The sequence below is a fragment of the Xenopus tropicalis genome, chromosome 1, assembly GCF_000004195.4.
Source record: "Xenopus tropicalis strain Nigerian chromosome 1, UCB_Xtro_10.0, whole genome shotgun sequence".
NCBI lineage: Eukaryota > Metazoa > Chordata > Amphibia > Anura > Pipidae > Xenopus > Xenopus tropicalis.
Window position 1 is genome coordinate 144,966,884 of NC_030677.2, and position 27,046 is coordinate 144,993,929.

General features: G+C 39.3%; 2 protein-coding genes across 10 annotated transcripts in view; one reads left to right on the forward strand and one right to left on the reverse strand.

The window, feature by feature from the left end:
• Window positions 1-1,113, forward strand: part of rhbdd3 (rhomboid domain containing 3) — an 8,290-nt gene extending 7,177 nt beyond the window's left edge. For both annotated transcript variants that reach the window (XM_031901134.1, NM_001044516.1), the window contains 3 exon segments: window positions 93-258; window positions 357-602; window positions 703-1,113. In XM_031901134.1, coding sequence (XP_031756994.1) covers window positions 93-258; window positions 357-602; window positions 703-880 — 590 coding nt within the window. In that variant the 3' untranslated portion in view covers window positions 881-1,113.
• emid1 (EMI domain containing 1) overlaps window positions 1,109-27,046 on the reverse strand; it is a 39,153-nt gene continuing 13,215 nt past the window's right edge. For 2 of the 8 annotated variants that reach the window (XM_012965070.1, XM_012965042.1), the window contains 11 exons: window positions 23,574-23,635; window positions 23,159-23,279; window positions 19,329-19,418; window positions 17,219-17,338; window positions 13,515-13,592; window positions 13,376-13,428; window positions 10,645-10,698; window positions 10,524-10,568; window positions 10,128-10,172; window positions 4,321-4,411; window positions 1,109-2,058 (listed from right to left, as the gene is read on the reverse strand). In XM_012965070.1, the coding sequence (XP_012820524.1) occupies window positions 1,925-2,058; window positions 4,321-4,411; window positions 10,128-10,172; window positions 10,524-10,568; window positions 10,645-10,698; window positions 13,376-13,428; window positions 13,515-13,592; window positions 17,219-17,338; window positions 19,329-19,418; window positions 23,159-23,279; window positions 23,574-23,635 (893 nt within the window). In that variant the 3' untranslated portion in view covers window positions 1,109-1,924. 8 annotated transcript variants of the gene reach the window in all.

Below are 27,046 nucleotides of genomic sequence, written 5' to 3' on the forward strand. Positions count from 1 at the left end.
GAAAATGAACTATTTTGTGGCCAAAAGTGCAACATTAGCCTATATAAGTGTATAATAAGACTGCCAGTGTGTTCCTTACCTTTTCTAAATAGTCCGCTATAGATTACACACTTTCTTGAAGCTAACAAAGTCGCATAGAAGAGCGCTGGAAAAATGTGGGGTATTTCAATACCTGGCATCTGTTCCCATTGTAAAATTTGTTCCTTCTAAGGATGAAGACACTCTTCTGCCAGAGACTGACCCCAGAGCCCAACAAAGGTGGGCTGTTAAAGCCTTTTTATTCCAGGCTACCTACTGACAGGAAAACAGAGCCTCAGTTTCATATGTAATATGTTTACAGAATATTTCTTTTACAGGCCTCCTTTTTTGCAGTCTGTTGTCTCTCAGTCTGCCATTCTTAATGATATACCCTGGGGGGAGTTATCCTCTGACACTTGGTTACATAATTGCTTAAGAGACCCACCACCAACCTCACTATTAATGGAACCGGAAGAGTTGGAGGAACAGCTACTGAGGGCTAGCATCCAAGCATCTCTAAGAGAGTACAAGAAAGAAGAGCCTGAAACACAAGAAATCCAGAAATCCAGCGTGTCTGCACTCAGGTCAGTAAGATACATGTTTTCCATCTTGGTTCTAACATTTACCCACTTTTGTCACAATTTTCTCCTAAGTATCCTGTGATGTTTTACATGTGTATTTCAGGCTGCAGCAGTTGGAAAGGATGGGCTTTCCCACTGGACCTGCAGTACTGGCATTAGCAGCAACAGGAAAGGTGGAAAGAGCAGTGTCCCTGCTTGTTGAGGGACAAGTTGGAGCAGACATTAGAGTGACAAGTGAGAAGCCAACACAGAGGCACTGTGACACCAGAACAAGCCTATAAATGTGAAATCACTGAAGAATACTTGTACAGACATTAAGCACACAAATCCTTAACTGCTATACAAACCTTGTATAATAGAGTATTTAGATCCTTATCAGTCTTTGCATGGTGTAAAATGCTGCAGTATTTTCAAGCACAGGAACTATGACAAGACCAACTTTCTGACTGTTTTTAAAATTATGAAATATACATCATTTCTAGGGTTTTTGAATAAACAAGACAAAATGATGGGATTTCTGTAAAAAATGTTTTATTTATACAAATGTATTTATTTTTCATGGTGGATGGCAGATTGTGTGATACTGTATGTACGAACATTAAGCAATTCCTCACACACCCACCATGGGTATCAATCTGCTGTTTCTGATATGGGTGTTACTGTATTTATCACTTCCTGTTCCTGCTTCTTTTGACTCTACTTAAGAGTTTTGTACGTAAACTGATGCTTGAAGAGGGGCTTTATAATTATTTAGAGGGACAAAACTGTAATTATTACACTGAAACAGAAGACTCATGTTCACATTTTGTTTTTATACATAGTTTCTGGTTCATGTTTCAGTGTTTGGGAGAGGAATAGAGGGATGCATGTAAAATCACTAGTGATGAGCAATTTTTTTCGCCAGGCCTGGATTCACAGCGCATTTCGCCATTGGTGAAATTGTTTTGCGAAACATCCGTGAAAATTCACAGGGGAAAAATTAGTTGCGAGGATGACAAAAAAAGACTCACTACAAATGCATTTCGTGGATTTTTCGCCGTTTTGCTTATTTTCTTGTTGTTTCACAACGGGACAGATTCACTCATCACTAAAAACCACTATTATTATATGGGTAACAGTGACTGCACGTTGGTAAAATAAGCATCAGGAAGTTCCATTTATTGGTAGAGCAACTTTTAACATGCTGGCTGAGATTTGCAATGCTCCCAGGACACAGAAAATGTTTCTATAAACATAGCTGACATCAGCTTTTTGTTACAGAGACTATTAAGGCACTTAGATATCAGTAGAGTGCATAGATCTGAATGGTTTTCAGCTTGGCGCCATCAGAAACTTTCCTCCTCATCCTCATAATGCTCAGAGGGCATAAATCTGTAATGTGCAGGCCCATTGCGCCTGCCCCGATAAAATCCAGGGGCACCAGTGGGGGTAGGTCCTGTTCCCGAACCAGCATCAGTCTCTGTGGATAGAGAAAGGGAATATGTGTGGGTAGGTTGTGGAATAACGACAAATTATTAGTATTACAACATTTCCTTGATGTTTACCCTGCAGCTGTGTAAACATTTCTGTACAACATCACTCTTTGCCTTCTATTCTCCTACTAGAGATGAACAAGGTACAACAACATGTGCACAGACTAAGTGGCCTGGTGCAGCCATTTTTCTTACCTGCCCCCAGCTCAAACATGCAAGTGATATCACAGGAGGTGGAGCCAGAGAGGTGAAAAAAAGGGTTACACTTTTTTTACACTATTAATGTGTTCCAGGGTTGTCTGTATGCTGTTTTAGTAGAATCTGAACCTGTTGCCCACCCCTATCCTGTCATTGTAAAATTTATTGCAAACTCCCCCCAGCTCACCAGTTCTGGATATTTCAGTTCAACTCTCTCATCCTTATATAAGACCCCTCTACACCCTTTACTGTTTTGTTTCATTGTTTTAAAGGCATTTTTAAAGGTTGTTTTAAAGTCGGTTTTATTTCATTGTTAAAAATAAGTTACATTCTAGGGCTTATCTTAGTCAGTGACCCTAAACATGAGGAGAAACTCTTCTAAATACTAATACTATACTAATATATATGGGGTATTTTTTCCAAGGAATTTTGAATAATTTCTCCATATTCTCACACTATTAAAATTGCATATTTATAAAACTGTAAAAAGCACATTATTGAAATAGATTGGTAATTTGGAATGTCAGTAGAAAAGTCTCATCAAAAAGTTTAGGATCCATGGAAGAGGCTAGGCTACAAAAAATGCTGCTGGTAAAATACAAAAAAGAGCCAAGAAATACATGTGTTTTTAATAATTAAAACTAAACTGACGAATTTCTTGTTGTTGAAAAGTCCATTCCAAATATGCTGCTTTATTTCCTTTTTTACTTTAACATGCCCTTTTCAGTGGGCTACATGAAAACTGCAAGCACGGCTTTGTGTGATAATAGAAAGCATTAGCAAGCTGTGAGAAACCCCTGTCCAGATAATTCAAAAAGAAAAAAAAGGCTTGCAGTTCAAACTGAAGTATTCAATGGATCATTCCAGTAACCAAGCACAATGATTAACTTTGTAACACATAAAGGGGCATATTTATAAAGCTGTCTTTAAAATGTGTGTTAAAATTCCAACAGAAACGTTTTCTAAAATCAACCATATTTACAAAGCTGCATAAAGATTTAATGCAAATATCAACAGTAAAATGTGGGCATAAAATGAGGTGCTACCATAATAAAGGTACAAAAAGTGGCGTTGCAATTTATGTAGCATCTTACATCACTTCACACTAGAAATTATTTCCAGCCAAATCCCTATTTTTATACCCAGATATGAGAATAAAAAGTGGTACAGTACAGTTGATAGATTTAAACAATAACTAAACTTAATGTTTAACCAGGGTCCCCTTAACTGGCCACCCACACACCTATACATTTATCTCCAATGCAGCTATGTCATTGCAATATATTTAGTGTTAATTCATGCAAAAACAATTCATATGGCATGTATTTGACCATCTTTTACACCGTTATTCTGGCATAAAAATTTGGCCCAAAACATGCAACTCAGTCTACATACACAAGTCCACGTGCACACATGCACCAGGAATACACAAGCAGCATGCACACTGTTTCCTGACACAGGCTGGGGACATCACAAAAGGCTGTAATGGTAACCTGTTCTACTGGCTCAGTATTATATTCAGGTATCTGGGATATAATGCTTGAGGTACTCATTAATTGTGTTTTGATGGCAAATGCTACAGGAGGCTTCATACAAACTTTTAAAAGCTGGAATAAGTTGCTTTAATTTAACTAAGTAAGTTACTATATGAAAGCAAGCATTTAAAAAAAAAAAAAAAAATTCTCACCAGTATAACAGGGTGATCAGATCACTTAAAAATTCAGGGACATGTGTAAAAAATCCAGCTAGCAGGGATGAACTGATTGTACTTTATTTTAAATGCAATGAGTGCTGCCCAGCATTTATTTCCCTGAATTTTCAAGTGATCTGGTCACCCTAGTATAACAGAACAAATTTCCTAGGAGTTTATATAACATTAGCACTAAGATAGATATCGTTGTATGTTTAATGTGCCACTTAGCTTGAAATTACTACAGAGGCATATATGGAACAAGTTACCTTTACAACCATGTGAGTATGTGGTGCAGAAATGGTTGAAGCGATGTATAAGGGCCATTGGGTTGATAAAAGAAGTGCAAGACTGTGGTTACCTGGCCACATAATGTGCTCAAGCAGAGTGACCCTTCTAACCAGCAGCTCCAGCTGTTCTTGTAGCTGGAGGAAGGAGGCTAGGCTGACCACCTGCCAGACCGAAAATAGAACAATTGGGATACCAATCCAGCAGGACGAGAGAGTGGGATGTTTGATATAGAAAATGTAGGGTAAGGGTAAAGGGTAGGAACTAAAAGCTAATCTGAGTCAAGAGAAATCACATACTAAAAATAAAATGGCATGGACAGAAAAAAACAAGAAAAATGATAAAGGTATGGGATCCATTAACCTGTTAACCAGTAAGCTCTAAATTATGGAAAGGTCATCTCCCATAGACTCCATTTAAACCAAATAATTCAGAATTTCAAAATATATTTTCTTTTTTTTTCTGTAATAATAAAACAGTAGCTTATACATGATCCCAACTAAGATATAATTAATTGGGGGCAAAAAGTCACATTACCTAAAGGGGAACTTTGGCTTCCAAACCAAAAGAGCCTCACACAACACAGAAACCACTATCACTGTAATGTGTTCCTTCAAAAAAGTATGAGTAAATCCAGCTGAAGAACAGTTCTTCTCTTTTTGCAATATTTGAAATCTTGGCAGGGGAAGAGGAACTAAAACATTGCAATTACAAATTGTAACAAAGTTGCTTGAAAAAGCTTAAGTTTTGTTTGGGTGGATTTCCCCTTTAAGTGTACTGGATGAAACATTCCACCAGATGGCATTTTAGAGTGTTTTATGGAGAACTGAAGAAGATAAACTAGCAATAGGGTATGCAGATCTTCCATAGCTTCTATGTCACATATTGCAGATTGAACAAAAGGAGACGGCACCCCTTAAATTTATTATTTCTTACTTCAGTTTTAAAGGTGGCCATACACGTGGCGATCCGACGATGTTTCGTACGACCATCGGTCGCACGAAACATCGTAAGATCCGCCACACACCATTCAGGGCTGAATCGGCAGGTAAGGAGGTAGAAACAATAGGATTTCTACCTCCTTCTGCCGATTCAGCTCTGAAGGGAGAATTTTGGTCAGGCGCCTTCTATGGCGCCCGATCAAAATTTTCAAACTTGTCCGATCGGCGAGTCGTCCGATATCGGCAGCTTCCTGCGATATCGGTCGACTCGCCGACATGCCATACACGCACCGATTATCGTACGAAACGAGGTTTCGTACGATAATATCGGTGCGTGTATGGCCACCTTAATTCATATCTCTTATCATTCAGTGCACTATCTTCCTAGATATATGCACATATATATTTTAATATGTTGCATTATAGTGTATGTAAAGTCTTGACAATAAGAAGATATGTACAGTACATACTAGAACAACTGATATGGTGCCAAAAAATTGGAGTACAAGAAAAGTGAAATTCTTGACCATCAATATCGATTGGTTAAAGGGGGCATAGAGTTAACGGGATGGGTATAAGAATTGGAGGATACAGTGCAAACTTTTTCATTAAAGGTTGAATATGAAGCAGATGGCTCAAACATTGTCATAGGTCCAAAGACATTTTTTCCAATGAAAAGGTTTAACCTAATATGTTTAAGGTATGAGACAGCATGGAAAGTAATTGTATAACACAATTTTAAGATTAGTGAAGAAGAAGCTTGAACACAGGTAGGTAGTCTAGGTTGGTAAATGTAAATGGCTTACACGTGGAAGATGAAAATCCAAGAAAAAATGTGGATTTACTACATGGAAGAGTGCATAGTGCAAAAAAATGCTGCTTTTCCCTAGATAAATTCCTTGTCCTATGCCTGCCAACACTGTGCTTTGCACCACCCACCAGATTTTATATCCAGCATGAGGTGCAGAGTGCAGCCAGACCCTGGACAGAAGTGCTCTCTGCATGAGCACTATGAGGCAGTGTGGTCTTGTGCCCCTTAGTGCCCAAACACTTCTGTCCAGGCTCTATGAAAGTAACACCCTTGGAGGAGAGAGCTATGTGGCAGATTTATTCAAATGTGAATTTAATACATACAAACTCACCCATGTTTTATTTATTTCTATGGGATTTTTAGAAGTGTATTTATAAGTGGGTAGAGTTAGAACTCATAATTGGATAAATACGCTTCTAAAAATCCCAAATGAATGAATAGAATGTGGGTGAGTTTTTATGTATTAAGCTCTAAACTCACATTTTGATAAATCTGCCCTTGTTTGCACTCTTAAAGGTCTCCAGCACTTGGTCTACTGCCCAAAGTACTGTAAATGAGCTCCTCTAGTCTGATCATGAGTGCTAGTGTTATTATTTTAATAGAGATCAGTAGTGGAGTTGAGATTGAGAAGATTAACAAAACATTTTATTGATGGCATTAAACTCATTTTACTGTTGATTTAAAAAAGAATGACTAATAGTGAAATTCAGAGAGGACTGTTATGACTATATCACAAAAGACCGTTATTATGACTCTGTAACTTTCAGCCACAGGGTATGATGGAATTGTTGTTTGTTAGGTTATAAAACTTAAAATATATATATAGAGATTGTTTTGGCTCAACAGTTATATTAATAATAGTGTGATAATAGTGTTCTTACTGGTAATAGTGTAATGATAGAATTGTAGTGATACAAAAGGGCTGTTCTATTTCTTTAGCCAAGCTGCAACCACACAAGTGAATATAACTGCATCACTGATTTATGAATGCCTAAGGATACCTCAGAATTACTCACGTGTAAGTTGCATAGATCTTGGGCAAAAATCCAAGACACTAAAATGCATTAAACATTGGTCCTAATGCATACCAATACCTGTCCCAGTGGAGCTTACAATCATCAATCACAAACCCCAGATTTGCTGTTACATCATCACAAATAGGGTGTGATTTAATGAAATTGGGGGTACTTAATTCCACCACTGCAAATAGAATCAGTTAAAATACTTACACAGTGAAAATAGCTTCTTGTAGCCCCAGGTGCACACTGTACCCACTGCCTGTGCAAATAGGTACAAAAATGATGAAAACAGCAGCACTCCGATTGTTTTGAAAAAATTTGAAACTTTACTCAAGTGCCAAAGGCAACGTTTCGGGCTTCAGTCCAGTCCTTTATCAAGCCTGATCGAGGCTTGGTAAAGGGCTGGATTGAAGCCCCGAAACATTGCCTTTGGCACTTGAGCAAAGTTTCACATTTTTTCAAAACAACCGGAGTGCTGCTGTTTTCATCATTTTTGTAATTCCATCACTTCAGTTATGTAGTAGCAGCCAATAAGCAATTATGTTCCCTTAGAACTCATATTCCAAGGTCCTTACAATGCACACACAACGGTCTGTTTATTCAGGAACCAAATAACCTGCCTGTGTTTTTGGAGTGTGGTCTATTATTGTGTCTTCTGTCCCTCCTTCTACTTTATTTCCTATCCATTTTCTATTAAAATCATACAGCATTCATTACTTTCTACTGTTTGTCTGTTTTTCCAATTCCACCTCTACCCTAAATCTCTTTATGATACTTACCATGAATTCCAATCATTGTCTCCAATATTAAAACTCTTTCTGCTAAAATCTTCAGAGCTTCTCTGATCTGCGGCATCCTTTCCCCCTGTGTAGGCAAGAGACAGACACAGCTGTGAAGGATTAACCCCCACCCACCCGCATTTAACCATTTTAGAGTTAAAATAATTTGATACTGCAGCCACAGTACTTAATTTCTAATAGTTAACTGGTCATACATGTATAAATCATGCAACATCACATCATGCCTAGTGAAGGAGCATTCACATTCCCTTGCATTATTGTTATTTACATTCAAATAGTTAATAGCTGTATTTCCATTGGAATTGAATTCAGCCACTGTAGCAATGCCACAGTACAGGCACCAATTAGACAATGATATTTCAACTTTAAGGTTCTCCACTGAATAACAGAGGGTTGCCACCTTCTGTGGCTGCCGTCTTCGGGCAGATGGGTGTGACGTAATGTCACGGGACTGTGACATCATTGGGCGGGGCTATGATGTGGCAATCTGCAATTGACTGGTACACAGTTTTACATACACACAGTAATTTTAGATGTGGGTGCATACATTTATTAGGAGCCAATTCTGGTCTCTCATTCGTGCCTTTAAGGGCTCGTACTCACAAGCATTTGCTTCTGTGCTTCCCTGCATTGCATTCCTCTGTGTTCCACCGCAGGGGAGTGCAGAAACAATAGCACCCAATTCTTCCTAAGGCGCCCGTAACCACACAGGGTGCATGTGTTTCTGCACTTTCCTTTGGTGGAAGTTCACTTTTAGTATGTTACAGAATAAGCAATTCTTGGCAACTTTAAATTTGACCTTCATTTTTTATTCTTTATAGTTCTCAAGATTTACAGTTTTCTTCTGATTCTTTCCATTTTTTTAATATGGGGGTCACTGACCTGGAAGCCAAAAAATTCATGATCTGTGAGGCTACAATTTTATTGTTTATTGTTACTTTTTACTATTTATCTTTTTATTCAAGCCTTTCCTATTCATATTTCAATCTCTTACTCAAAACACTGCTTGGTTGCTAGGGAATTTTTTCCCTAGCAACCATATAGCTGCTGAAATTCCAAATTGGAAAGCTGCAAAACATAAAATAATTCAAAAACCACACATAATAAAAAATGAAGCCCAGTTGTAAATTCTCTCAGAAAAGTACCCTCTACATCATACTAAAAGTTAATTTAGAGGTGAACAACCCCTTTAATGTATTCTTCCCTATAACTTGGAAAATGATATTTTAAGCCAGTGAAAGTGAGACATTATACTAGCCGCCCATAAAAGGATGGGAAGGGGCTATACTGATAACTTCTCTGTGACATTATATTTTTAATTAACAGCCCCTAAGAATACTCTGAATGAAACAAGTCTATACTTTTTACTTTAGTTCACCTTCAAGGGGAGTTTATTTCCTGTAGCAAAGGGTGCCGTGTACCCTAACGCCACTGCTGGTTACACACAAGTGCTGTCCGCAGAACTCTCAGTTGGTCCAATATGTATCACACACACTGCACTATAGATTGAAAGGTTAGGGTATGCAAATCTGTTTGTAGCTCCCTCTCACTGTGCTGCTGGGTAAGCTGACACTGCATTGTAGTAATAATCAATAAAAGAAATTGTCACTTCTGTACTTTGAAAAATGCAATTAATGATAGACAAGTTGCATGCCAATCACAAGTTAATTAGATGCAGATTAGATGCAGCTACAAAAAGGAAAAAACATACTCCAATAGGGTGGAATGACTAAAAGCAGTCTGAGAATAGGCAAAGTGCATGTTATAAAGCAGGGTTTGCGGGTTGTTAAGAGAGGGCGAGACCAGAAATCCCCACAGCTGTATCAGTCCTTTTCCCAAAGAGCTGTTACCACTGCGTTTATCTAACATAAGCCTCAAACCAGATCTTACATAAACTCTGAAGAAGGTTCTAAATAGAAAAAACTAAGTTTGCCCATGTCCAGTTACCTATAGTAACCAATCAGCAGGTAGAATTTACTGGTCACCTATTTAAGTAGTAAACTTCTTATTGGTTGCTATGGGTTACTGCTCTTGGGCAAACTTAGTGCCTTTTAGTGTGCTGGTTTCTAGACTCTAAAATACTTGGCTGGAGTTCCTAAGTTCTTAAAATAGAAACAAGAAAATATGTGAAAATGTTGAGGAAGCCACAAAGGAAAGGAATAAAGTGACACTTAGATCAATTTAAAAAAAGGTGTCATAACAAATATGGGTCATATGGAGTGAAAGCATCATTATGTGGTTACAGCACAGCAACATATCTGGGGTCTACACTTGAGTGGAATGTGGGCTGGGGATTTAAGAATTCTTACCGGCTCGCCTTTCTCTCCGGGTTCCCCTTTCTGTCCTGGGGTCCCCTAACCAACAAAAATAGCAAACAAACCAGTGAGCATCCAAAGAACAGAAGGACAAAAACAGTATATTGCATATAACTATAAACACAAAGGGGACTAGCAGACATTAATGTAATGTGATGAATGATACCTGATTCATAAATGAACTGCCAATCCTCTCCCCCTAATAAAATGTATGCCTCATTTAAGTAGTTTTTCATACACATCTGTACATTCATTGTAAATGAACATATTTACACCCACTGTTCTTACATGTCATGGTAAATCCACTACACAGTATAATTTCCCCTTTTAAATAGAATCAGCAAATAGAATATAAGCAAAAGGCTAAAATGATGAAATGGTTGCACTTACAGGTTCCCCCTTTGTTCCTGGGTCACCTGGATTTCCAGACAGACCCTGAATTGCAGGAAATATTATGTCAGTTTAGAATTTATATATAGGGCTGTGTGTTCATGATGCAACTGTTACTCACGCTGTCTCCTTTCTCTCCTTTGGAGCCAATTTGACCTGGGGAGCCGGGTAAACCCTATGCAATGACAAGAAAAAAAGTCATATTTCAAATATATAAGCACAATGACAATGTGTAAACACTTAAATTCCAAATTCTTCCCTTATATGATGTCTGAAAAATAGCAATCCCACCTATAAACAAATAACAATGTCTGGAAACAGCTCCAAATAATTGTATTAACTGATTCCATGTATAACAGCAGAAAACTGTGGCCCCAGAATGAATAGTTTACCAACAGATATATCAGTAAATTTTGTCCTTTTACATCTTTTCCTTTGAGACACCATTTTGTGATGGGCTGTGTGCTCCCTCAGAGATCACCTGACAGGAAATAATGCAGCTCTAACTGTAACAGGAAGTAGTGTGGGAGTAAGGGCTCTGGCACACGGGGAGATTAGTCGCCCACGACAAAACTCCCTGTTCGCGGGCGACTAATCTCCCCGAGTTGCCTTCCCCTGCCATCCCACCAGCGAAAATGTAAGTCGCCGGTGGGAGGGCACACGTGGCGGCGCGATTTCGCGCAAATCGCCGAAAAAGCCTCGCGAGGCAACTTCGGCGATATGCGCAAAATCGCGCCGCCCGCGAACAGGGAGTTTTGGCGCGGGCGACTAATCTCCCCATGTGCCAGAGCCCTAAAAGCGAAACTGTGACCATTAATTGGCTGATGAGACCTAACATGTATGTGTGTCCTTGGTTTGTTTGTGTGCACCATGAATCATATGATCCCGGGCGTGGCCCTTAGTATTTAAAATGGCAATTTTCTATTGAGGATTACCTAATGGCACATGCTACTAGAAAAGTATATTTATATTAGAAGTATATTTTTATACCAAACCTACATAACACCCCTAAAACTGATGAGATTTGGGAGGAGACAGGATGACCTCTGCCCAAGATGTAAATCCCCCGGGGCCAACTTCTTTCACATGATTTGGCCCTGTCCCCCCATACATGAATTCTGGTCCAAAACAATGGAAACACTAGCAAATGAACTGGGTACCCCGCAGATAGTAGACCCAATACCCTGCTTGTTAGGAGTCATAGACGAAATGCTACCCACTAATGCGGCCAGAGTTAGGTTGCGTACACTCATGTTCTACGCCAAAAAAACAGTAATTATGCACTGGATGGGAGACACTCTCCCCTCCCTAACATTCTGGAAAAGGCTGGTAGATAGAGCTCTTCCTCTTATCAAACTAACATACGAAACAAGGGGCGCATACGACAAGTTTGACAAGATCTGGGAAAGCTGGTATAACCAAAATATTTGGGACGCATAGCCTATCCCCTTACATTAAGTGTGACTAACTCGACAGAACTAAACACAGCCACCTACACTGTGACAACCACAATGCCTAGCTATAGTTCCCTTGTCTGTATTAACCTGAACCGACACCATTCCGATATCAATATACTGAACACTGTTTGTATCTTTGTTTTGTTATGTTGTAAAACAATAAAAATTTACCTTTAAAAAAAAGAAGTATATTTTTATTGCAAAGGTTTATTTAAGTATGCTGTTTTATGCAATATATTTTTTTAAAAAGTCCTACATTTTCCAAGGGTATAGTTTGCCTTTAAATACTGTAATACATTGAATATTTTTGTGTGGAAAAAAAAATAATACTCTACTGCACAAGCATTTTCTAGCATTACATATTCACCAAAATAGGAAACAATACACTCTATAGGTATGGGACCCATTATCCAGAATGCTTGGGACCTGGGGTTTTCCGGATAAGGGATCTTTCCATAATTTGGATCTCCTCAACTTGTGTCTTCTAAAACATTAAATAAACCCAATACGAGTGTTTTGCTTCCAATAAGGATTAATCGGATCAAGTACAAGGTACTGTTCTATTATTACAGAGAAAAAGGAAATTATTTTTAAAAATTGGAATTGTTTGCTTATAATGGAGTCTATGGGAGATGGCCTTCCCATAATTTGGAACTTTCTGGATAACGGGTTTCCGAATAATGGATCCCATACCTATATACATTTTTGAGCATGAAGCAAATGTATGCAGAATGTATTCAAGGTACAAAAGGGATTGTTAGGTAATTTGGATCATGATACCTTAAGTCTGCTAAAAAATATTTAAACATGAAATAAATCCAATAGGATTGTTTTGCCGCCAATATGGATTCATCCAGCGTAGTCACCATCAAATACAAGGTTCCCTTTTATTATTACACAGAAAAATTATAATTATTTTTATAAAATGGACTCTATGGAGATTGCCTTCCTGTTATTTAGAAATTTTAGGATAACAGGGTTATGGATAAGGGATGCCAAATCTGTGATACTTTTTCTGTGCATTTTGCAGTGAAGAGTTAGTTATAAAAGGTAAAGGCACATTTACAAATGCATGTGCAATGAGCAAAGCGCAGAAACAATGCAAAGATATGTTTACCCAAAATCTAAGATTTCCATTATACTATTATAGCAAATGCCTGCAAAATAGTGTGTAGCACAAAATATGCATGATAAGTTTACATGGATAACTCCTTTAAAAAAAGAAGTCACTTCTCCAACCAAGACTGATACTCAGAAGGCTCTGAAGAAGAGGGGGCTCTCAATTTAGCACATAGCCAACGACACATGCAAAATCTCAGGCAACTCTAATGCAATTTCATCTGATACTTGCACATTTTATAATCAAAATTTTGCCAATAACCAGATGTATCTTACATTTTGACCTCTTAGTCCCGGGGGCCCAATTTGCCCTTGGGGTCCTGGTGGCCCTGAAATAAAAGTGGAAGAAGAAGTGAAGGTTCATTAGACAAGGTTTAAATGCAGTACAGCAACTAATGTTTCAAAGTTAATATACCAGCTGGTCCTGGAGGACCCTTGGGTCCCTGTACAATGTGTCCTGATGTATCCATAAATCTGTTCGACTGAAACAAGTCTGGAAATAAAAAAAAAAAGGACTTGTTAGAGGAGTAACTAACTGCAGTTTATTACTCTAAGGCAGTGATCCCCAACCAGTGGCTCGTGAGCAACATGTTGCTCCCCAACCCCTTGGATGTTGCTCCCAGTGGCCTCAAAGCAGATGCTCATTCTTGAATTTCTGGTAAGAAGGCAAGTTATGGTTGCATAAAAGCCAAGTGTAATGCCAAACAGAGCCTTCTGTAGGATGCCAGTCAACATAGGGGCTATTAAGTAGCCAATCATAACTCTTATTGGCACCCCCAGGAACCTTTCTTATGCTTGTGTTGCTCCCCAACACTTTTTCAATTTGAATGTGGCTCACGGGTATAAAAGGTTGGGGATCCCTGCTCTAAGGGCTATGGCACAGAGGGTTTGTTTAAGCCAGCATATAAGTGTCCCAGACTGCTGCCACTTCTGATTTGTTTGAATAGGAAACACAAGGCAGAGCTGGTACTGGCACTCAGCCTCATCAGGCTGCAACCATGTCAGTAAGAGTGCTGCCACACATTTCCAGAAGGCAGTAGTTTTAGGTATTTTACAATTAGCTGAGAACTGCCAGTGGAGAATGTGCCATCACCCTAAGAATAAAATGACAGAACATTTCACAATAAACAGGGTCAGACTGGGGGATGCAGGGCCCACCAAGGCTGCACCCCCCAAGGTGCCCCCTCCGGTCGTGTCCCCCGACGTGCCCCCCTAACCCCCAACAGGGGCCTCGCTTGATGTCCTCCCCTGAGCGTGCATAAGTGAAACGCGTCAGGGGAGGACACTGGCGCCCAGGGAAATGGCAACAGGCATCGGGTCTGGGCCACCGGGACCCACCAGGTTTTTCCTAGTGTCCTGGTAGCCCAGTCCAACCCTGGCCAAAAAAACCCACAATTTAGTACAAAATACTGTATAGGAAATCTTCACATGTTGCAAAATATACCTTAAAAGGGGGTCAACTGAAAATCCTGGATTCTTAGCTATTTTGAAATTAATGCAGATCTGTTTTAGGCATATTTTAAATGCTTTTTTATTAAAGGGATACTGTATGTATAAATTCACCAGACATTGCTAATTGTTACTGTCTATTCATAAAGCAGTAATAATTCTAAAATATCAACAATGTTTCAGTTGAAATTTTTTTTTAAAGCAGTAAAATGTAATTCAGTGCCATTTCAATTTCTTCAAGCATATTACTGATGATTAGTAAAATGCTGAAAATATTTTTAACTTTGACAAACAGAAGTTGTTCACAGTGTCGGACTGCCCCACAGGGATACCAGGAAAATTCCGGGTGGGCCAACCATTTGGTCTTTCATGGCCATTCCCTTTTTTTGCTTGGAAACAAAGAGTTTGAAGAATAGATTATAGTATGTAAAGAAAATAGACTAGTGGCACAAAGAGGTTAAATGAGAAGAGGAAGAAAAATAGTTTGGAGAATGGGCCCATGGTTTGAGGTTTTCTGGTGGGCCCCTGGCGTCTCAGTCCAGCACTGGTTGTTCATCCTTCTATTAGACAAAAAATAGATTTGATTGGAACAATTCTGAATAATATTTCAGGTAGAGAGACTGTCAAAGGTCTTTATAAATAGAGTTATGTGCTAAACAAAAGCTAGAAGTAGAAGCTACAACAGACTATTACCAGAATTAAAAAAAAAAAAGCTAATATTTTATAAATGGGAATAACTTTCAAAAAGTAAAATGTTACCAAAAAAGTATTTGTATAGTAATTTAAAAACAATTTTACTTAGTACATTTCTGTTATTGTTTTGTTATTCTTTTTCTTTTTTTTCTTTTATTGTTTATCAAAAACAGATTTTGCCGGGTCTGGAGAGCGAATTTTGTAAAAAGGTTTATCATGTGTAGAAATGTTTACATATAAAATTAACTTGGTATACATCAAAAAAATTTCTGAAAGTCTGTGGGATATTAAATATGAACAGCTAAAACTTTAACATAGAAAAATATTTAAAAATTGAAAAATGTGACCAATATTCTCATTGCAAATGTTTAGAAAAAGGCCCTATTTTATTTATAAATAACAGATAAGCTCTTTAGAGTTTAATAGCATTTTAGCTGTTATCTACTATGTAACCTGTCCCTTTTCTCCTTTTTCCAGGTTGAATGGCTGCCCCCATGTCTACACAGCAGCTTTGTTTATATAAACTATAGTAGTCTTTTTGTAGCAAACACACAGCCTTTACCAACACAGGGCAATTGTACATTGTATTTGAATTACTTGGATACATTTTCTTTTTTTGGTGTTACTTTTCCTTTAGGGCTGTGGCACATGGGGAGATTAGTCGCCCGTGACAAATCTCCCTTGTCACGGGTGACTAATCCCCCCCGATATGACATCCCATCAGCGAGAATGTAAATCACTGGTGGGATGGCATGAGCGGCACTGAGATCGTGAAAATTGCCTCTTCTGCAAATCGCCGGCGCCGCATATGCCATCCCACCGGGATGCCATCCCAGTGGGATGTCATATCGGGGAGATTAGTCGCCAGCGACAAGGGAGATTTGTCGCAGGCGACTATTCTCCCCATATGCCACAGCCCTTAAGGGAGTGTCATACTATGACAGGGCAGACATTAAATACAGACAATTTATAAATCCCCACTATCTTTTCCATATAATTTAGCCCAGGGGTCTCAAACTCGCGGCCCGCGGGCCATTTGCGGCCCTCGGTACAATATTTTGTGGCCCGCACCAACGCCTTCTCAAAAGCAATGAATGGATCGCGATTTTTATTACGATCCAAGGGATAATGCAAGGCATGGCGGGCGGGAGCTGCTGATTGCGGAAATGACGTTATGCCATCATAACAGTTATTATGGGAAGACGTTCTGTGTGCACAATTAGCTGCTAAGGAGCTAACTGTGCACACAGAACATCTTCCCATAATAACTGTTATGATGGCATAACGTCATTTCCGCAATCAGCAGCTCCCGCCCGCCGTTCCTTGCATTATCCCTTGAAAGCCAATTTTTTGTGAAATCCCTTATGCGGCCCAGCCTCATCCTGACTTTGCCTCCTGCGGCCCCCAGGTAAATTGAGTTTGAGCCCCCTGATTTAGCCTGTATCTGTGGGATTGGAAGCGTGGAATAAATGGGTGGAGGACTCTGATTGCCAGGGGCTATATGCACCCTAGGCCTGAATGCAATGCTTATATGCTATTGCACAGCATCAAATTATATTTGGATTGGGGTGCTTTAATTTTCACAGGGACAAGCTGTGCTGTAATAGGTCATGAACCCAATGTTCATGCTACCTGCTAAATGTTCTAAAGTGGTTCTTTTCGTTACTGTGGTAAGTAGAGGATAAATTGCGCAAATTGGGTGGCTAGAGAATGAAATCTTCATAGATATTTATAATTAACATCTACGATGTAAGTCTTGTTATGATCTACAACGTTGCCATTTTGCCTTAATGGTCATGGGTGATGTAGTTCCAGAACAGGAGCTTGATTTTGCTGACTCATTAAGAAATTTGTCAGAGAAGAGATATTAAAATACATGTGCAAACAGAATACACACATTAGGTAACTGTAATAATAATAGAATTAATTTCCTAAACCAACACAATTGTAAACTAAGTCTTAATATGTAGAACCCACCTTGATCCATTAGCCTCTGTGTTGCAGTGGAGGAAGGGCCAGCAGGGCCAGGGGGTCCTCTCTCACCAGGGGGACCAACTGCGCCATCCCGGCCCGGTGGACCTGGAGACCCAGGGGGACCTAAAGGACACAGCCAAAACCCACTTAAACCACTTTATTGATTAATAAATACAGAAAGTTTCCCTCTTCTGTTGGTATCTGCTTTGATTTTGAGACTGCACACAGGCAAAGATGAACTTCTATATGAGTACCTACTTTCTCCTTGGTTCACATACTGTTATATATACTTGACAGTCTCATGTGGATCAAAATGTGTTTAGCACCTACTGTTGTACTTGAACAAGTAAACCTCTGGAAAGGAAAGATGCTTTCATGTGATATATCTGTACAGTTCATTATGGGACTAAAAGTCATCATTATTTGTGATGTAAAAATTAATGAACATACTGTATCATGTCAAGAAGGGCACCACAGTAAAAGAACAAATGATGGGCTGTACCATTGCAATAAATTACATTTGGGGAATGTTGGGGTAAATAACAGGTCTTGATAGTTGAACGTGGTTTCTTAAATCATAAAAAAAATTTGAGTGGTCTTCAGACCAGAGTTTCATGACCTTATCTGTATTTACTAATAGCTTGCTGGGCCCCTATGAAACTGCTTTAGCCCACTCTGTCCACAGTGGAACAGGGAGGCCCATTTATCAGCATTCTAATTTTCATGGTTTCTGAAGTTTTTAAAACCACAAAAAATTCATTTTCTCTAAATTCACAAATGCCAATGGTTTATTAAAAAAGCTTTTTAAAAAAAAAAGCACAAACAAAAAAATAAACTAAAAATAAGTGAAAAAAACTTAAAAACCTCTATTTTTTTGTGGCACAAATGAAGCCAGTTGACATGACCTTGAAAGCTTTTAGATAGTGTAATTTTACTTTCGGATTTGTTGCAGTTTTGACACAAAATAAATGGTGAAAAAATTGTGTTTAAAAAATACGAATGTTAGTAAATACCCTTCTTTATTATTGGCCTGAACTTCTACTCTTCCCATCCCTCCACCTCCACAAAAGGATTTGCAAATATTTCCCAGTAACTTAAATAAATTAAAGGAGAATGCAAGTCAAAATTTAAAAAGCATACTGCCCAATAGTCCTCCTATTGTTTAGTAAAAACGCCACACTTTTGGCTCACCTAATCAAATATTTACTCAGTCACACTTACTTCACATTTTCTAGAAGTCATCTCTAAAAAGGTATTCTCCCTTCCTTTCCCTCCTTGCTTCATACTGCCCATGTGTTTCATTCCCTCCCCCCCCCCTCCCCTCTGCCAGATCCACTTCTGATTGGTTGGTGGGCATGTGTAGCTCAGAACAGGAGACAGGATCAAGTTACACACATGCTCAGAGAATAGGAAGGCTGCCGCTGGCAGCCTACAGGAAGGGAAGAGAGATTTCAGTGATGTCACTGGAGTCTTCACACTGCTGTAGGCTGCCAGCACCATATCTCAGAGAAGCAAGCAGGGATCTGGGAATTTAGATATGCAGTAAGTACTTAAAAAGAATGCCTTTAGACTTACTTTAATTTATATTAACATTTCATTGTCCTTTAAGTCTTTTCAATATTTGTAGGCTGACTGGAACACAATATGAATGGCCTGTGATGAAGCCTACCTAAGAAATGCCCATTATAAAAAAGCAGTTTTCACAATATGAAGAAAGTGCTGAAATATATGCCTTAGCTGAGTGTGGATCAAGTGTGCTTATTGAGACATGAGGCCTGTAACTTAGTTATAAGTAAGGTGCTTTTAACCACAGTATAATAATTTGGTATAGCATGAGAATGTAGTAGGATGCATAAATAGCTTAAAGTGGAGAAATAATAAATGATAGGAAAAACTGTATGTTGGGAGGCAGGGATCATTTGCAAAAGTCAGCAATCACACTCTGTCTCTACTGGCAGAAGTGTCTGAAGAAGACAGCAAGTTTTTTATGCAGATGAATGAGAAGCGACTGTCAGCTTACACAGTTATAATATGTTAGTCATGACAGAACTTTATCGGGCATTGATTGCTTATATATGTGAAAAAGATGCATATAAAGGAGAGAATTCCCAACCTGGAGGCCCAGCTGGACCTTTTATTCCTGGCATCCTTGAGCTCCCTGGAACACCAACTGGTCCCTGAGGGTTTTTCCTTGTAGCAATGCCTGAAACAACAGTGTGAATGTTGGCATGATGTAACTGTGCAGAAAAGAAACCTTACTCAGAGCAATAAGCCAAAAATATCTGGACACATTTGTAGGCAAAAATATGTGGTCACTCCATCTAAAATCACATGTCCTCAGTTGGAACATCACTGCTCAGTTCTACACTGTCTCTTGAAGAACTATTCGTAGGGTATGTGGGTTTGTTATGGATGATAGGCAAGCAACTGGTTGCAGCGCTGTGTTGTAAAAGTCCTCTCCATGCAATGTTCCCTCTAAGCTGTGTGAGCATACACATTTTGAGGCAAGCACACAAAATAAATTGTGGCAAACACATTTTGTATTTATTCAGACCTAAGCATACAGTTTTAAAAACTTTGCACGTGATAAACAACACCTAGACCCCCCCCAACGGCATTGAACATGCGCACGCGCGCACATGCGCACACATGGGGAGAGGAAAGGGTTTGCAGGGGCAAGGTGGCTGCCCAGTTGCCTAGGGTGCCTGGTCGACTTGGCCTGCCCTGAAACCTATTCACTTAAATGAATTCGGCATAAGAAAAAAATGCACGGGAAAACACTGATTGACTCTAATGCATTTGGCATTAGAAAAAACACCCACTGACATCAATATTTGCATACTCCGGAGCAGTGGAAATGTGTAATGAAATTGCACCATCCAGCAGTCTGATGCCAGGAGAACACTTTGTAGATGAGAAATAATCTAGGGCTGTTTTTCATGGTTTGGGCTAGAACCTCTGGTTCCTGTGAAAGCAGCAAAGTAGCAATAGTTTGTGCCTTTCCTGTTTCAATACAATAATGCCCCTTGCACCAAGTTTGCAAAGTTGCACCAAGGTTCAAACACGGGCAGGAAAGAACTTGACTGGCCTGCATAACCGAATATCTGTGCCACAGCAGCAAAGAAAGAACTGACTTGGTTTGGTAATAAGTTGGGCAGGTAGGTAGGTATCAGATACGTATGGCCATATAGTATACTGTGTTCAACAACTATTTTGCCCAACAAGTTATGTTTATTCTGGAAGATGTAAAAAGCAGTAACAAATACGCTTTGATAAGAAGAAAACAAACACTTAAGGAGACACTACATTTTGTTCATTTAATATTTCCCCTTATACTCTTTAGAGCTACTTTATACACAAGTATGGGATCTATAATCTAGAGGTCTATTATCCAGATAGCTTTGAAATATAGCACTGCCATTTCACACAAAGGCCTATTTATACAAGCAGTTTTTAAGGATATGCTTTTTTCTGTAATAATAAAAAAGTACCTTGTACCTGATGGTAACTAAGCTGCATGAATCCATATTGGTGGCAAACATAAACTTTTGTTTTTGTTGTTACTATTTAAATGTTTTATTTTATTAGCCTTAAAGCCTTTTTGCTCCAATTTAATGAAACAAACCAGACTGTTGCATGTATGTATTAGTATTTATTCCTATATTCTGCATTCTCCCACTAGGTGGAACATGCAGTGAAAATTAACAGCAGAAAAAACATCAGCTAAACTCTTCGGAAAAGCTGTGTTCCAAAGAATCCAGCCAACACTTGGCATTCTTAATACTGCTGAGTTTAACATGTTTTTTTCAAATATTATTGGCTTTATTACCTTTGTTGTCTTTCTTCCCTTTTAATAACACTGTCACCAGATATGATTTTTATTAGTCAGTCAAGTTATATGCTGGCCAGATGGCAACCCTTATCAGTCACTCCCCTGTAGAAGAACTACAGAACTGCAGAGCAGATTGCCCCCATAAACGTTGCACACTGGAAATATAAAAGCCTGATACCAGGAACACTTGGTTCAGCATTGTGCTATAGACCTGTCCTCTACCATCATTTTTTACAGTAACAGGCAAAAAAGGGCGTTTTGACCAAGGCTGTTGTCAGCAAGAACAGTGCTGTGTACAAAACACCCTTATGGTTATTGCACACAGGGCTATCTCTGACATCTTTACTGCAGCTTAAGAAGTATCTCCAAAACATGGCAATGAGAACAGGCAAGTGCTTGTTTCTGTTTTTGTCAAGCAGTAGTAAAAATGGGTTGGCCACATCGTATTGCTCATGCGTCCAACTAATCATATTTTCTGCTTCCCCATAATCTTTTAAAATAACTCTTTTGTATGCTTCTTACTTCCATCATTCATAATCAATATGTTCTCCCTTCTACACTTTTGTGCAAATATCAAGGGGTAGGTACAAGTACAGGAGTGCTAAGGGCTGGGTAATCTGGGCCTTACAGTCCCATAAACATTTGCCCCTTGCCCAGTGCAATTTGCTCTCAACATATATTCAGGTTTTAATAGAATAAAGGGATTGGTACTTTAACTCTCAGTAACATGACTTTCTCTGTCTGGCCTGTGCGTTGGCATGTATGTGGTACAGGGCACCCACAGGTGCTTCGTATTGCAATTACTGAATCACTGGAAAAGGCATGTTAATGATCAGGAACCACAAATATGTTGCAGATATGCATGCTTCCATAGTACCTGGAGAAAATCTTTGATACTCTGAAATCAGGTACAAAGATTCAGAGTGGGATTCAGAGTCAAAACATATTTTTTTATAGGAAAAAACATCACAATTTGCTTTGGTTCTTTGTATCATTTAGTATTTGAACCCCCGATGTTCTTAAAGATGGCCATACATGGGCAGATTTCAGCTGCTGATTCGGGTTCTTCAGACCGATTCCATAGCTTATCTGCCTGTGTATGGGCAGATAAGCTGCGGCCTTAAAGAAACCTGGGCTAAAATTGGGCAGATCTCGATCGGGAAGGTTTGATTTTGTCGACGGGTCAGGGAACGCATTGGCTCATTGATTCAGCCCTTGGTCTGACGGCGCATTGTCAACGGGTCAACCTTTAGGTGGGCATATCGGGAGAAGATCCGCCAAACAAGCAAATCTTACCCTGTTTGGCCACCTTAAATCTTGTCATTTTTTGCAAACAGTAACTGACTTTCAGAAACTAACAAAACCATGCTCTGTGATACAGAAGGAGTTAAGTGACGTCAATATACACTGGCTTCCTGACGGCATCACAGGATGGAAAAGGACCATGTTATTAGTTCCTTCCCCTGTGTTATGAACATTCCGTGACACATATCCTCCAACAATAAGGTCACAGGGCACAGGCAGGACCGATTAAGAGGTAGATACAGGGAGAAACTTTATTTTTTTGTTGTTGATAAACTGGCAACTTTGATGCTGTACTAAGTTAGAACAAAGCAAAAAGAAAAGCCTAAATAACAAAAAGTGGCTTTAGACTTATAAGAAATTGCAGTGATAAAAATTGGCACTTGGCATGCTTGGCCCAATACCATTTGTTTTATTATTGTTTTTGTTTGTCAAAATATTGTTCTAATTCTGTCCTTTATAATTTGTGTATCGCTTTGAGCAATATTTTCTAGCATATTAAAGACAACAGAATCACCTTAACCAGTTGTTACTTAAATGATGCTTTAAAGAGATGACTAGTCATAAAGTTAGAGTAAAAGGATTATTAGAGAGATAGAGAAAGAGGGAGAGAAGAGTGCCAGGGGCCCAGAGGATGTATGATTTTTTTAGCAAAAGAAAAAAGAGCCAAGAGCCTCAAAGGAGAAAGCACACAGATATGAATAGTCAAGAGTCAAGGGGCAGAAATCCACTAGACTTTTCTATGTTTAACAGACTGAAAATTATGTGTTTTGTACACATAATTATATGCAGTATGCAGAAACCCTTACCTTTTACAGATTCCTCCCCAGGGCTACCCCGGGCTGCTGGGTTTCCCCACAAGAGTGAAGCAGTGCGGTCAGAGCTAAGCTTTTCACTCAGTGAAGGATCAGATTCCAAGATCACTGCTACCTGTCGCCAAGAGAAAAAAGGTGACAGACTGTTTTGCCTGTGTAATATATACACAATATTGAGACATATAACAATTACTTTAAGGGTATATTTAAAATGCTGTGTAAAAAGTGGAGTGAAGCATTAGCGGTGATGTTGCCCAGGGCAACCAATCAGCAATTAGGTTTCAACAGTTAGAAAATCAAAGTAACGCATCTGATTGGCTGCTATGAGCAATATCACCGGTGATGTTTTACTCCACTTTTTACACAGCATGATAAATATACTCCATGTTTCCCTTACAAATGCCTTCACCTTTGATTCCAGAAAGCTCAAACGTTCACTAAGTTCTGGGATTTGGCTGCAGTTTAGACAACCTGGAGAAGAAGACACAAAGAATTGCAGCAGTGGGTGAAGCAGCACACACCAAAACCTTGATAACATAACATAACATTGTGCTGAATTTATTACTCTAAAAAATGTACTACTATAAAAAAATTAATTATCGCTTTATATGTAATGTTTGGCAGGATATGGATTCAGAACCCCTTTATCTATTCAGTTATATAACGATTAAAAGCTTCCTCCCTCAGTTTCCTTCTTGCCCTGTGACATTATATTCTATGAATATCAAAAGATATATACTGAATATAAGCTAGCCACACACATGGTGATTTTCGATCTTTCGTGCAACCATCGGTCGTAACAGGCACATCAATTAGCAATATATATGACAAAGGTAATTTGCATTACACCTCCTGATGGCAGATAAACTTAAAGTCAAGAATTAACACTCCTTTATAGTGAAATGAATGAAATTATCTGGGTCTTTTTCCAGTGTTTCTTTTCTTTCTTTACCACTATCCCAAGGTTATCTCCAATATTTGTCTCTCAGTTGCCCTCTGTGCCTCTCTTCCTTTCATTATCTTTTTTCTAGAACCTTAAGGGCTCTGGCACACGAGGAGATTTGTCGCCCGCGATTTTTAAAAGAGCGATTTGGCGACAAGAGGAGCGACAAGACGCCAATGCTAAATCAATGTAAATCGCCAGCGTCAAAACATACGAGGCTACTTCAAATCGCCTGCTGTTTCAAATCGCACAAAGACCCTTTTCTGAGCGACTTGAGTAAACATGAGGGGGGGTTAACTGTTGAGTGTACCATGGGTAGCAGATCGCCTGGAGCTCAACTTGCATGAAATCTCTTCGTGGGTATTGTCGTGGCGACTTGTTGCCAAAGCGCCAGGGGGAAAAAATGCAGGCGACAAATCTCCTCGTGTGCCAGAGCCCTGACTCAAAAAGAGTCTTCCCTGTCCCACCTTTTCACCAAAACCATGCTTTTCATTTCTACTACATCTATTCTTTTCTTTGGTGATTAAAGGAGCAGTATACCCCCAGATTCAACATTAGTTCTGAGAACAGGGCTTGCATAATAGGGCAAAATTAGAGGTTCATAGTAAAGTAGATTCTGCTTCCTATTCTTGTATGCACAAAACAAAATCACTCCACTGTCAGTCTATTGGGAAGCCCCCTATATAATTGTCTGCTATATATCTAAATTTTAACAAAGGCCACAGCTTAGCAAATGTAAGGGTTTGTTATACAGAAGTTTCTTGACTAGTGATTTGTTTTGATTGTGATCATACTATCAGTAGTTAGGAAACTGAGCCAGCAAGGAGTAGCCTCTCCTACACCTCCTACAAGATAAAAGCACCTTGGGATGAGTAATTGGCTGGTTCAGAGGAGGAGTGGCAGAAGTGCTTGGCAGAAGTAAATTCCCCCTAGAAAATAGTCCAAAACAGGAGATGAGATTGGAGTCAAGTTCAGGCTGGATCAAAGGCAGGCAGCAGGGATTCAAGGACCAGAAAACAGGCAAAAGTCAGAAATACAAGATGCCTTAGTGTTACAGCAGGATAGGCTTAGATCATTTCACAAAGTGTTGAGAAGATGGGAGTCCTTAAAGGGACAACAAAATGCTGCCATGTAACATTGCAATGTATATGGTTGTGCGTTAATGTGCAGACAAAAGCAGTGTTTTAGGCTAATGCCAGATAAGGTGTAGGACGGATATTTTCGGCAAGCAGAAAAGCGCTTGCTGAAAATTCCGCCCTACGCGTCCTACATGTGCCTGCACCTGAATGAATGAGATACGCTCGGGTGCAGGCACATGTAGCCGATATACCCATAAAAATGCGAGACTTTGCATTATCTCGCGTTTCCTGCGTATATCAGCTACATGTGCCATGTGTTTTAGGCTAATGCCAGATAAGATGTAGGACGGATATTTTCGGCAAGCGGAAAAGCGCTTGCTGAAAATTCTGCCCTACGCCTCCTACTTGTGCCTGCACCAATTTTCGGCAAGTGTTTTTCTGCTTGCTGAAAATATCCACCCTACGCCTTGTCTGGCATTAGTCTAAGCCTTTGGCACAAAATAACCTGCAGGTGTTGAGGAAATTGCTAAACTGCACTGACCTGCATTGAAAGCACCTGACACATACGAACAGAAAGTAGAATGGAACTTAACTTTTAGTTTCAGATTTTGCTCAGTTTAGTGCAACAAAAAACAGGCATATTTTACAATTAAAATAATAGGCAAAGCGTATGTTCAGCACAAGCCCAATTCACTACACTCAACGTAGAAACCAAGAGGTATACTGCCTATTAGAGACAACAACACTATACAGTACATTTATCCAAAAATTTTAATCTTAGAAATATAGCTCCCCTTTCTGTCACTTATTGTTCTTTTTGCAGTTCTTTCAATTCTTTTCTTTTCACATAAATTAGAAATACCCTTAAATTTCCTCAAATTACCTTTTTTTTAAATGCAGTTGTCAGTCACTTCTCTGCATTATTTTCATAACTGGCACAATACAATGCTTGCCATAGCAACAGGAAAAGGGCAATGGGCACATGCTAAAGGGTTTACTACCAAGAGCAGGAATGTCAGTCCCTATCAGTATATATTTGGATAATTCACAGGATCCATAATCAGCCAGTAGCTGGCTGGTGATGCTGCAAACTGTGGTAAACAACAGCTATAGGGCTCCAAGCAGAATTATACTGCAGGGGTAATTTACGACCACAAACACAGTTGAGAATGGGGAGAAAAAAGTGCAGTTGTTGCTCCATTCTTTTGTGCCCAAAGAGTCTCCTTGCACCTCTGCATAGATGCGCTAAGCAGCTGTTTGTTACAAAACGTGTGCACAAATGCACCAATTAATGCAGGAGAATCGGTGGCATTACTACCACACAGCAGACTCCCCAACATAGGGTGGTCTGCTGTATGATAGTTCCTTCTCCTAGCCCCTTCTGCCGTATCATTTTTGCCACTGCAAACAAACAAGAAAGCAGGCAGGAAGTGGATTGGGAGGAGGTGAATGAAGGAGAACTCTGCATGCCAGGCCTTCTTACATTTTTATCTTGAGGGGCCAGGCCCATAGTTGTTACACCACTTTGGTGAACATTGGCGTTACCACCACCTTTCAACAATGGCTTGCTCTAATAGCCAATGTGTACCTTTCATCAGATGTATCTCCTCCTCACGACAAATTACGCTGGAATTAGGGGGAAGAAAGCAGTTAATGATGGGTAAAAAACCATAGTGAAATTGCACTTTGCACTCTGCAAAAGCAGTTGTAAATGACGCCTTATATAAATTTTATGCCTTGTAGCACCTATGCTAGTAATAGGACCATAGCCATTGGGGTTAGGAAAATATAAGCTGCACTGCTCAGAAAAACCACAGACTAAATTTGGTGTTATGGTAACTGGAGCCTGTTAAAAGGGAA